Source organism: Penicillium macrosclerotiorum (genome assembly GCF_028827735.1).
Source record: "Penicillium macrosclerotiorum strain IBT 26536 chromosome Unknown utg000007l_segment0_segment0, whole genome shotgun sequence".
In the NCBI taxonomy this organism is placed as follows: domain Eukaryota; kingdom Fungi; phylum Ascomycota; class Eurotiomycetes; order Eurotiales; family Aspergillaceae; genus Penicillium; species Penicillium macrosclerotiorum.
The window spans coordinates 3,138,451-3,151,126 of NW_026643086.1; the positions used below are offsets into that span (position 1 = coordinate 3,138,451).

Below are 12,676 nucleotides of genomic sequence, written 5' to 3' on the forward strand. Positions count from 1 at the left end.
TAGTGCTCAATCCTTTTGCATTTCCTCTCAGTGGCTGGTCCGCCTCTTCGTCTTTCCAATCGCGCCACAGGTGAGGCTCGACCACCGCACGTATTACTGCCACGACCGCCTTGGGCCGCTATCCGGACTCAAGACGCCAGGCCGTGAGAGCTTGGGAGTACCGTCTCAGCTATAGTCTACCGAATCGTCCGATCGGTTTCCTCCTCGCGACTGCGACTACTACCTTTCCTCCCTTTCTGCGACTTCCGCGTCTTTATCCGGCACCATGTCGAAGGTCGTTCGGAGTGTCAAGAATGTCACAAAAGGATATTCCTCGGTGCAGGTCAAGGTCCGAAATGGTATGCGTGATACTCCTTCTACCATGGATCTTGGCAAATCCTCCCCGCGACAATGGCGTTGACCCTGGTCCTCCCCTTGCCCATGGCCTCCTTGCATCCTGTCAGCAGTCATGAGGGCCATGCGATGGTCACGCACCTGCAATCTGATAGCATTTGGCTGACTGACATCATCATGTAGCTACTAGCAATGATCCTTGGGGCCCAACCGGCACCGACATGTCCGAGATTGCGGCCATGACTTTCGGGAGGTAGGAAGTAATCCGACTGTTTCCTCTAATGTTGCATCGAGACCTGACATCCCACATCCACATATAGCCCGAACGAGTTCTACGAGATCATGGACATGATCGATAAGCGTCTCAACGATAAAGGCAAGAACTGGCGCCACGTGCTTAAATCGTTGAAGGTACTGGACTACTGTCTGCATGAGGGATCGGAGTTGGTCGTCACATGGGCACGCAAGAATGTCTACATTATCAAAACCCTGCGCGAGTTCCAATATGTTGATGAAGAGGGCCGGGATGTGGGACAGAATGGTGAGTGGCTATTCTCAGATAGACAGCCGAGCGGTTGCTGATAACGTATGATAGTGCGCGTGGCGGCCAAAGAACTCACTGCACTGGTTCTGGACGAGGACCGATTGCGCAGCGAACGATCGGATCGCAAGCTCTGGAAGACTCGTGTGAACGGCCTCGATGATGGCTATGGAGGATCTGGAAGCGAACCGCCCCGCCGGGAACGTCGAAAGCGTCACGACGATGAGGACGATACCGAATACCGACTAGCAATTGAAGCCAGCAAGGCCGAGGCCGAGGAGGAGCGCAGGCGTCGGGCTAAGGATGCGAACAATGAGGAAGATGAGGATCTGGCCAAAGCCATCAAGCTTAGCCGGGAAGAAGAAGAGCTACGGAAGCGGGAGTTGGAGGAAAACAACGCACACGCACTCTTCGACGACACCCCCGCACAGGTTCAACCGACTGGATACAACCAGGGATACCAGCAGCAGGGTGCCGTGGACTGGTTTGGCAACCCAATCAATGTTCAGCAACCCATGACAACTGGATTTTTGAACAACCAATATGCGCAGCCGACTGGATTCCAAGGCCAGCCTACAGGCATGAATCCTTACCAAAATGGATTCCAGCAGCAGCAACCCGGCGTTTTTGACCAGAGTGCCTATGGACAGCCTCAAAACAACTTTTTGCAGCCCCAGGCTACTCTCCAACCCCAGCAAACCGCATTTAGCACCAACAACCCATATGGACCCCCGGATGTCTTCGGACAGCAACCTCAGCAGCAACAGCAGCCTCAGGAAAACTACCAGTCCGCTGGTAGCAACAACCCCTGGGCTGCTAACCAGCCTGCGGATGCATTGAAGCCCATGCCAACTGGCTCAAACAACCCCTTCGCTCAACGCACTCAGCCCCAGTTCACCAACCCGCCCCCGAAGACTGGACCTCCATCCCTCAACACCCTGGCCGAAGATCGCGCTACCAACCAATTTAACAACAACCAATATAGCCAGATGAACACATCCCAGTTCAACCAACAGCCCAGTCAGCCCAACCCAATCGCCAATTTCCAGGCCCCACAGCCACCAAAGAGCACTCCCCCGCAGCCTTCAGACCCTCATCATGCTCGCCTGAATGCTCTCCTTGCATCGGGAGAGGGCCAGGATACTTTCGGCAACGTTGGAGACCTGCGAATCCCCGCGCAACACACGGCACCGGGCACATTTGTCAACTCTGCTGGTCAGGGCCTGGAACGTCTGCGCGTCGCTCAGACCGGAAACAACCCATTTTTCGGTCAGCAGTACACTGGCGTGCCCCAACAGACAGGGTTTGTGCAGCAGCAGCCGAACAGCAACCCTTGGGGTGGCCAGCAACAGCCACAGCAGCATGGCGGCAGCTTGATCGATCTGTAGTTACGGTTCTCCGTCACTTCCTCTTCACCCTTGTTCAGGTGCTGGATGATTTTCCATTGCCCGGAGGCTTGGCTTGAGTTCATGATGTTTTCGTTATCCTCGCTCCTCTTCCCTCACTCAATCTATCCCCGTCGTCCATGTGCTCATCACCTACATGGATACTAAACGCAGCTGCATTGCGAAGCCAAAGCCCCGATATTTGGGATTTCTTTCATCACGCTATACTTGCCTTCTTTCTTCCTAGGTCCAGCTCTTGTTCTTACGCCTTCTTCTTTCTTCTTTGCCCCTTGGACCTTCACCCAGACCCTGACCCTTCCTTTGTCGTTCACCCCTTCCCTATCTATGATTGTCTTCTCTTTCTCAAGATGATGCTCCTCTTCTCTTTTGTCTGCTTCTTGCCTTTAGGATATCCTTCTCACTTTTCAACTGGCCTTAAGATCTTTTTTCGCGTCAACATTTGTGTTTCACTGCTAGATACTGTAGTGTGGATCTTTCGAAATTTCCTAGGTCAATATTCATCATGAATATTCTTTCCCTCGCTGGAGTGTCCGCGGGGTTCGATTCTTGTCGGTAACCTTTACTGTTGAAGCCTACAGAGACAGTTTCTTCTACTCTAGTGATCGAATTTGTAAACAATTAAGTGTGTTCGATATATGCATGTCCATAAAATCATCTCGCATGGAAGTCACTCTTATACCGCCAAATCACTTGCAAATTTGGCAGGTTCCCCAACATAAAAAGCCCGCAGATCCGAAAAGAGAAGTGCTATTTTGAGGTGGTAGTGTGTAGACATATATCAGATGACTGTTTAACTGTTGGAGGTGGAAATAATTTGCTGTCATGCCAAATGCAGAGATTCAAGCCTAAGAATCTTGAAACTTGAATTTTGGTTACGTCTTTTAGAACGCTAAAGGACTGGTTGAGAAATAATCTTTAACGGCAAGAGGTAACCTGTTTTATTTGCAGTAGATCAATATAGCATTCGTACCGAGGTAGACTATCAAGATTATCTGCGGCAATCGCATTGGTGCGAGGGATTTTTATAAATATTTAACAACTTAAGACGACGAGAAGAACTTCTTCTCAGAATTATAAATAAGGTGATGGGAGATTCAGGGAATCAAACTCCTTTGAAGCCCTCGAAACCTGGACTTAGAATGATTTGACAGGTAAAGAAGGTAGCGGTAGATATAGCAGTATAGCTTCATCGTGTCCTCAGTAAGCATTTTGTATAATATGTGTGCTTGAAACAACGCGTTTGATCTGCTCTGAATAGTTCTCAACTGTTTGACGTCGCTGCACGTTGCCTTTAGCTGTTTTTGTCATGGGCAGATCGAAGCTCGTGAACAAACAACGCTTCCGATCTATCTGTGCGTAAACAGGATTCGATCGATTAAGGGCATCCACAGTAGGCCAAATCTTATCCAGAATTTTGCCTTGTGCCGCCTTCAATGCTTCTTCGCCAATGGATTTTTGTATGTGTTCAAAATGCGAACGAACATCCGCCGTTGGCTCGAATAGTGCAATCACTTCTGGATATCCAGTTACAATCAGCAGTGCTTCTTGAATTGACTGTCGGTTTTCTGCAGTGAGACGACGCTCTGAAAAGACCGGATGCCACTTAAATCCTGTCTGAAATACTTGGAGGTCATCGCTTCGGCCATGGTACTCCCAACATTCGCTCAAAGTGGCTCCGGGTACCCTTTGGAAGAGATCCTTGGTATCAAATTCATCGAGAGTGTCAAAAACTCTGAATACAGGTTGTGTTTCTTCGGGGTTGGATTTCCTTGTCATCACGGCACCATATAGTCCGTCGGTTTGATGCCGAAAGAGAATACCGGCTTCGGGGTTGAAGCACATTGCACGCCAAATATCAGGATTCCATTTCCCAGCAGGCCGAATAGAAGGCCACATTCCTGTCTCGGTCGAACCACAAGTAGTGAAAATATTGAGCCTTTTTGCTATCGCTTCGCCGGAGCTAGGCAGTATAGAGCCACCTGCCCAGAATACTGTCTCAACATTAGACTCGGCTAGTAAATTTATCATCTCATCATCATCGCCAAGTTCATCGACGTGGGCAGGAGTCAGCCAGATTGTGTCCACTCGAGAGTTGGTGGCTACTTGGACAGCAGTCTTCGCACTTGGAGGCATTTCTGCAGGTGGGTAGATGCAGGTGCTTTCGCAGTAGAAGGTATACAGCAGGCTGACGAATAAATGTCCGGCATGAAACGGTGGCATGAGACTCAGCATACGAGTGCCTGCCATCATCAAGTCTAAAGACTCAAACCCTGCTTGGGGATTTAGGAACCGCTGCTGAGCGAATGACACTGCCCATTCATGGGTCCAGACAATTGGTTTAGGGAATCCCGAAGTCCCTGAGGTATGAACGACGACCAAAGGATCCTTTTGGCCTCCTCGTATGATTTGGTGTATTCAAAACGACGATGATCTGTATCGAAGAGCTCATTTAGAGAGGGCAACGTCCATTTTCTCAGGTTCTGATGCTCGGCTGAAAGAGCACCCGGAATTTTTGACTCAGTTTCAGCCGAGACCAAAAGATCATTGCAGTTTACTTGCTTCATCAATTTTACCTGTCCAACAGTGCCATATCTTGGAGAAGTTAATAGTAACCTGTAGCCAGCTTTGACTGCGGCAATTAGAGCGATGTTGTGGCCAAGGTCGTTTGGACCAATATACGATATCGTCTGAAAATTTTGGCCGGGGCCCAGAGTTGATGTGAGCCACCTGGCAAGGCCATTAACAGCATTGGCGAGATTTTTGTATGTGATGTTTCTTGTTCCAAGTTCATATCCACGGGGGGATACTGGTACCTCGGCATATAGTTTGTCTGGGTTCAGCGTTGACAGTTCATCCAAAATGCAGGGGATCAATTTCTTTGACATGATCGGATTTCTTGCCTTTAGACTTAGCTTTGTTCATTCAATGGAGATGTGTTTGAAAAATACCAGCTATGCGAAGTTTAAGATGGAGATACAACTGAAATTGTGCTAACGAGGATTGCTAATAATGAATGAATGATGGATAAACGAAGAAGGAACCTAAATACTCCTTGAATACACTAGTTGGGGCGGAATCATCTGTCAGCAAAGCATACTAAGAGGCAAGGCCGTCTAACATACGGCATTTGGACTACTGCTGACTTGGTTGGTACATTTCATAACGGCTCTTGCTTCAATTAGCCTCAGGCCTGCTGATCCTTATCTATGGCTACCGGCCAACATCCCCTCCAAGTACCCTTAATATCCATCCTGCTATTCTCACTCCTATAATTTCATTCCCTCTTTTGACTATCCATACCCTGTTTAAATTATGCGTTTTTTGAAAGAAGCAGTAAAGGTGAAATACACGGGTTCAGAGAGGCCACAAAGGACTTTTGTAGCCTGACTGTACGCGATCTTCGTTAGGCCCCCTGAGCTACTCTGAACACGTTTCTACAGTACATCAGCTGCAATAGTAGACTCTTGGCATTCCGAAAAATCGCTCAAGTCTTGATAGAATTACAATTTCAGCCCAAAATCAGACTCCTATCTATGAAAAAATACGGCGTTGCAAATACGTAGGGGAAAACAAAGGAAATTTGTTTGCCTTTTCAGTAAGATCGCAGCTCTATAAATGCTCGAAAGGGTATTAGAAAATCGACCTCACGATGGCTCTCGGGTCACCCATACAAGGCTATAGCTGGAGTCAGATATCTTACGCCCTTGGGATTTGAGATTAAAGAGTCTCTCTTTTCGACCTAATCCTTCGTTCTTTTAGCCCTTCATGATCTACCGTGTTCCGCCGAGATGTTCAGTGCTGGAACTAGTCCGAAACTAGATTAGGTTGAGACCCTTTTCTTCATGGGAAACAATCTCACGCGTCCCCTGATGGCAATGAATTCCAACCTGTGGAGCGAATTTAGCAAGTATGATGCTGACCTGATCCAATATATTTGCAAATCATTTACGAATTGAATGCCCGTCATGAATCTTGAAATGGTTAAATTTCTGTCGCTTCTTATTTTCTTTCCGGTCAAATCCCTAGCTGAACATTCATCTCACCCAGTCCTTGAGGGTTGGCAATTTGATGATAACAGTCGCTCCAGCTGGGATATTTTATGGGCATGTCTTTCTACTATCTTTGCCTGCACTTGGACGGCTCTTCACATCCATGTTTATAGTCGTGATCAGTACATGACAACGGCCGTTGCTTACGTTATGAAGGGCCTGTCATGGTTTGGGGCACTTTTGGCTCCAGAGGTGATGATAATCATTGCTGCTATAGATGTTCACTATGCCAGAGCAATTATAGAGCGATGTAACAAGGCCTTTGAGGCTGAAGGTAATTACACTGGAATACCAAAGACGGAGATTGAACAGGCGCAAATATCAGAAGCTGAGATGAATGCGAACAAAAGAAGCCTGCCCTGGACTATGGCGCACGGCTTCTGTATTCATATGGATGGATTCAGACTACGAACAAAAGACCACTGGTTTTATAATATTGGATCTAAGAATGTTGCGCCTCTTATTGAAGCCGGACTGATTCAACCTTCAGATCTGTCGAAGGACGAGATTAAGGACCGTGCCAAAGCGGATGCGCTCGCGAAATTCATCACCGTACTTCAAAGCTTATGGACGCTCGTGAATATCCTTGCTAGAGCAGCATATAAGCTACCAATCTCTCCTCTTGAGATTTCAACTATTGCTTATGTCGTCTGTGCTGCGTGTACTTACGGACTGTGGTGGTCCAAACCAAGAGATATGGAGACTCCAATTACGATCAACCTCGCGTATACAAGAAACAGTGAGAGTATGCCTCACCAGGTCCGCGAAATACTGGATGCCGATAAACATTGTTGGTACCGAACAGGCGAAAGAAAGAAAAAAAACCCCGTGCCGCCGGAAGGGGAAATGCAAATAAGAGGAAGGCACATTCCATGGTCCGTGATTTGCAGCAATGGAACTTTAGATCGATTGTCAAATGCTGAAGAGACTCGATTGACAATTTGGGCGATGGTTGCGGTGCAGATATTTTGCGCCATCCATATTGTGGCGTATGTTGCTTTACTTAGTATTCCCAATCTGCGCAGCAAACGTTTTACAGTCGCGCTGACCATTATTAAAATACAGATGGAACTTTATATTTCCAACCCCGGCCGAAAGAGTATCCTGGAGAGTGTTATCGCTGCTGTCACTTGGATTTTCTTGGCCTGTTTTTATTGTATGCCAAGCGCCGCTAACCGCATCATGGCTGGCTGCAAAGGGGTTACTGCCGTTTTCGCAGAAATTGAAAGGATACATTGATCCTATGAGTCTTCGAAATCAATTCGAGAGCTTTTTATACTGGTGTTTCTGGATTCTGTATGCACTGGCGCGAATGGGGATTTTAATCCTCTCCCTCATCTCTATACGAGCTCTACCAGAAGGATCATACCAAGGCATTGATTGGCTGTCTGCCGTACCTCACATCTAACCAGTTGTGTGAAGTGGTCCTTTCAATCAAAAGACAGTGAAATATCTTGACTCAAAATATTGCATATGTACTCTAATTGAAACCGTCTATAGTTCATCATTTGTTCTTATGTACGAAACGTCCTTGAGTCCAAGCTTGGTGTCACTAATTTCTCGACGAGCAAGAAACGAATATAATTCCAAGCAACTTCTCAAAGCACTAGATTAAAGGTCTTTCTCGTATTTACGCAGCATTATCTAGCAGGCATTAGAACTTATGATACTGGGCAGTCCGATGCCGTGATGGAATTTCCAAAACGCAGCAAAAAGAGAATGCCCGACTTTTGGAGCAGGAAGCTAGTAACGATATTTGTTGACTGTTGCGACATTCTTTCATTGTCATTGTAGAATGTGGAGGGAAAGTCTCGGTATCAGCCAGGAAGCTTTAATATGAGCTTTTTCTGATTTGGTTCCTTGGATTTGCAAGTCTGCATAGATGCATATTTTCTCGGTCAAAACACGCTGCTAGATTTTCAGAACCTGTCAACTATTCCGGCTGGCTGACTATTCAATGCCATCGGCAGGCACAACACTAACATGATGAACCTGGGGATCTTCATCGCCGCAGTAGCGAAACAAACGGTTCCCATAACAGAGCTACTTCATCCCTAGAAAGGTATTCCTATGCCTAAATGTCTACAAGAATATATTCTCATACCAAAGGAGAGGTAAATGAAAAGGGTAAAATATTCACAGGTTATTCTATTTTGGTGGGAGCTCGGTTCATTTGGGAAACTCAATTATGAAATACAAATAAATGAAATATATCGACAAGAAAGATCCTAAGACTCAGTCTGGATATTATCAATAGAAAATTGAGGTCAGTAACTCCTGAAATAGTATTTTTTTTACAGAACTTTATTCGAATTCCTTAGGTTCTACTTCAACAGCCAACCTAGAATATAACCTCCACATCCTTTATCTTGGCCACTCGCATTTTGAGCCCCTCGGAGCCTCCTCAATCAATGGTGATTCACTGCCCGAAAGTTACGATGTTACCCTATTTGAATATTGGTATCGAATTACAGTGATCTTGATAAAGAATGCTGTTTTCAGGGTGCTCATCTGAGCATACTATCCCTTGCCAGCTCACCATCCGAAAACCCCCCATTCATTTCCTTCATGTACTTTTCAAAGTTGCCTGTAAACCGAAAGACATGATGAAAATGTGCAAAATTCAATTTTTCCCTTTTGAATTGAGCAAATTGCCGCGCGGTCCTGATCGCATTGCGAATCTCCCGCCCGTTCATTTGCTGATCTGCCAGTTCGTAAATGTAGTTATCTAAATCCTCAAAATCAACAGGCTGTATGTTCAGGTCCTTAAGATATTTGAAGGAGTTTATCCAGATCGCCTTCCGCTGTAACCTGTCAAGGGGCTCGAAGTGAAGGGCAAGCTGGATTCGTGATTTGAACCCCTCGTCGAGGGTACCGATTCTATTGGTAGTAAGGATGAGAACACCTGCATTGACCATGAGTCGCGTACAAAAGAAGAGATTTAAGCGGCTGAACTTCCCTTCGTAATATTCTAGTGCTCGCAATAGAACTATCATATGGTTAGTTTCTTGCTAATTAGAGAACATCTTAGCACGTACCTGCAACGACCGAATTCCTCTGCATATCCGATAATGCCCTTTGTTCTAGAAAAACGTCTGCATCATCGATCAAAACGATGCAGCCCCATTGGTTCGCCATTTGAAAGGCCTCTGTTAGGCTATCTTGGATCTCTAGAGCAGTGGCCCCGATTCTTCCAGCACTCAATGGCAATAATGGTCGCCCCACCATGTCGGCTAGGCACTGAGCAGTCATGGACTTTCCCGTCCCAGGAGCACCATGTAGAAGGATAATGAGGCCATTTTGGCTGGTTATATTTGTCGGAGACTCAAATTCTGAGACTTCTAGGGGATTCATTTGTTTACTAAATGAGCCAAGGGAGGCCCGTAACATGTCCTTCTGATCAGATGGAATTACAAGATTTGCAAATGCATCTTGGGCTTGTTCCAAAGGGTAAATGCTCTCTAGATGTGTCTTTGCTAATACGACGTTAGTGCCTGCCTCCTGCGACATATGTTTTGACTTACTCCACCTCATGTCCTGGAGGCTATATACGGATATTTCTGGGGGACACAGCATCAAGAAACGAGGCTTCAAATTGGTCTCGGATAATGAGAGAAATTGCTCGGTAAATTGCTCTAGCTGTGAAGGTTCAATTGGTCGGCGACATTGGTCAATAATGACGTGACTTGGGCGCTAAATCAATTAGCTATATCAGCCTGAGATGTTATTGACGGTGGAAGAAATGAAAAAGTTACCGTTCCCTTCACTTGCATGTGATGCATACGGCTGCCCAATGACCAGTATATACGTCCACGTTTCATTATTTCCTTGCGTCGTGCCGATTCATCAGGTAAGTACCCAGTAGGCACATACTTTAACTGTGCAATATCTCTCCGCCCAGGAAATTGAGGAACTGTAAAGTCATGGTACTGCTTGCAGAAATATACTCCATTGTGATCAACAGACCAGGCACGGATGCACAGAGGTCCAAAAGCACCATAAGGCCTTGGGTCCATCCCGCTTAGCTCAGATACCACAAACGCTCGACGTTGATTCCCATCTCCGACGTAGATTAGGATCCCAGGGGTATATAGCATTGGTATTTCAGTGAATTTGACACTTTTGCAACTCTTCTCCTGGATCTCTATTAATTGATGAGAAATCAGCGGCAGGTTATTCTGCATAGCATCTAGTGACAATGTTCGTTTTGGGTTTTGCGAAGATCGGAAACCTATAAGCGAGGAGAGGGCTTCAATTGTTGCCTCAGACGGTTGTGCGAGACTCGTAGAAAAGAGAATCTTGACGAGTCTGTTTTTGTCGTTTATGAGAGCCTTGAATCGGCTTATAACGCTCTCTCTCACGTCTTCGGCAATTGTATTAGTGTCAGTAAGATGATCGATGCTGCCAATGACAATGAAGATACAGTGCGCTTGAATTTCGTCAAGGCATGCTAGAAGTAAATCCCAGAGGCTGTTGGTGTTACAAGTCTGGTCTCTGGTGATATATTCTTTCTTTTTCTTATAAACAAATGGATGTTGTATGAACAAGTCGAAGAGAAGAGCTTGCATCATCACTAGGTATTGGTTAGACCTATTGGAGTTGCCTTCACAAAAATGGCGGAGAATTAGGATCGATTCATGATTACTTTCCCCAATGAGGAGCAAAGGAAATGCGAACGAAGCATTGAACTCCGTTCTATTGAGAATTTTATTGCCGTCAACCCAGAGAAGTTGTGACTTGTTTGACTCTGCCCAAGCCAAAGCTTTCTCAGACTTCATGAAGTTCCTGTTTTCCGAGCGCTGAGCACGCATTTCAGGTATTTCCTCAATGGAACGCTTCCTCCGGGCGGCATCGTCGTTGAAATGTTGAAGCTCAGCGAAAAGTGTGCCGTGTAAGTCATCGAGTATGTTGGGAGGCGACGAGCTGGACGTAGACGTGACTTCGGGAGCTACTCCTGTTCCATGTTAGCATCGTGTATTCATAGCAACTACACTTTCCTTACCTGGAACTGAAGGTAAATCAGTAATTTCAGCGGTTGGTTCGTTGAGCTTTTCCTTAGTACGTTGCATTAAGACATCGGCTGTTTGCCGGATGTCCTTCTCTTTCGAGAACCTGATTGAAATTGCCTGCATCTGCGAATGCAGATCCTGTATCAGTCCAAGCGTCTGCTCAAGTTTTATGCTGTTAGTTTGCGAAATAGCCAAGTTCTTCTGGCCAAACACCATGCCCATATGGCTTTTAATAAGACCGTGGTATTGGGCTGCATCTTTGATATTGGAGAGTGTCTGCTCAATACTGTCAACAAGATCCTGGAAGCGCTTCCACGGCTTGGTGAACGCTTTCAAGTAAGTTTCTGCAATAATCTTGTTACCATTCAGCGCAGCATATCTTGTAGAAAAGTTGACGCACTCAATCGACTCTGGGTATAGTATTTGACTGCTTTTGCTAAAAAGCGATAAAAGAGGCTATATGCTCGGGCAACTCCGGTAACAATATTTGACGCGGGGATATAACAGGTAAGGTGGTCGACGAGTTTGAATTTTAGCAAAATTTGCTCCATATAGTCTTCGACATTGCGTTTGAGTTCCTCGTTGTTGATCTGAACAACTAACAAAATCTTGATGGCTCCGTAGGCAAGTGCAATATACTCCGGTGCTTGCCCCACCATTACATCAAGCATTTGAGTGTACTCGTATGCAACCTCAGCGGTTGCCTGCCAGCCTTTTTTAACTCGCTCAGCAAGGCTAGGAGTAATACTGGAGGACGTATTGGCGAGGTGCTTTTCATGTTCGCTTTTCGCAATCTCAATAATATCTAGCACTCTTCTACGGCTGTAGTCGAGCAACTCACGCTCATCTGGGGTAGCCACGGCGACGAAATCGAATAAACGCTTGTCGAGTCTTGTTGTGGCGTCCCGAATACAGTCTCTATAAGTGGTTTAATGGTTGCCTTTCTTCTTTGCAAGGGATCGTCTCACCGTTTCAGAATACCGCTGGCCCACATATCCTCAGTCCATGGCTGCTGCTGCACTGGTTCCAGCCCCCCTATTTGTGCGGTTATAGGGATCTGGATGCTTGAATGCTCTGTGTCATGACTGCCGTCGAAGGACTCTGGCTCCGCAGTGAAGGTAGTTTGTGCCATATTGATAAATGCCCGTCTTAGCGCTAGGTATTTAAATGCACATCGGGAGATTCCAAAGTTGTAGGTTCGTTGAGATTTCTGGTTTCCACAGTCAACCAAGGAATATCACGTCTTGGTGTTGTGTTGGGCATGCATGCGTCTACTCTTTCAGGAATGCTCAGCCTCAGCCCCGCTTCGAGCTGAAGCCTCAATCAGGTGACTGTTCC

The 12,676-nt window shown here is 46.2% G+C and overlaps 5 protein-coding genes across 5 annotated transcripts; 2 read left to right on the forward strand and 3 right to left on the reverse strand.

Annotated features, from left to right (window-relative positions):
- Nucleotides 1-265: 265 nt before the first annotated feature.
- N7462_007960 (epsin) lies at nt 266-2,262 on the forward strand (the record flags this gene model as incomplete). Its single annotated transcript, XM_057079678.1, has 4 exons — nt 266-338; nt 517-586; nt 654-874; nt 929-2,262. 4 exons carry the CDS (start codon nt 266-268, stop codon nt 2,260-2,262), a joined length of 1,698 nt encoding a protein of 565 aa, XP_056932348.1.
- Nucleotides 2,263-3,477: 1,215 nt separating this feature from the next.
- Nucleotides 3,478-4,527, reverse strand: N7462_007961 (NRPS-like enzyme; the record flags this gene model as incomplete). Its single annotated transcript, XM_057079679.1, has 1 exon — nt 3,478-4,527. The coding sequence occupies one exon, from the start codon at nt 4,525-4,527 to the stop codon at nt 3,478-3,480; it is 1,050 nt and encodes a 349-aa protein (XP_056932349.1).
- Nucleotides 4,528-4,562: 35 nt separating this feature from the next.
- On the reverse strand, nt 4,563-5,165 carry N7462_007962 (NRPS-like enzyme; the record flags this gene model as incomplete). Its single annotated transcript, XM_057079680.1, has 1 exon — nt 4,563-5,165. One exon carries the CDS (start codon nt 5,163-5,165, stop codon nt 4,563-4,565), a length of 603 nt encoding a protein of 200 aa, XP_056932350.1.
- Nucleotides 5,166-6,245: 1,080 nt separating this feature from the next.
- Nucleotides 6,246-7,568, forward strand: N7462_007963 (uncharacterized protein; the record flags this gene model as incomplete). The annotated part of the gene is made up of 1 exon (XM_057079681.1): nt 6,246-7,568. The coding sequence occupies one exon, from the start codon at nt 6,246-6,248 to the stop codon at nt 7,566-7,568; it is 1,323 nt and encodes a 440-aa protein (XP_056932351.1).
- A 1,268-nt stretch (nt 7,569-8,836) lies between these two features.
- N7462_007964 (ATP-binding protein) lies at nt 8,837-12,470 on the reverse strand (the record flags this gene model as incomplete). Its single annotated transcript, XM_057079682.1, has 8 exons — nt 8,837-9,318; nt 9,368-9,805; nt 9,854-10,022; nt 10,085-10,902; nt 10,975-11,283; nt 11,332-11,682; nt 11,739-12,256; nt 12,307-12,470. 8 exons carry the CDS (start codon nt 12,468-12,470, stop codon nt 8,837-8,839), a joined length of 3,249 nt encoding a protein of 1,082 aa, XP_056932352.1.
- Between the last annotated feature and the right edge of the window lie 206 nt (nt 12,471-12,676).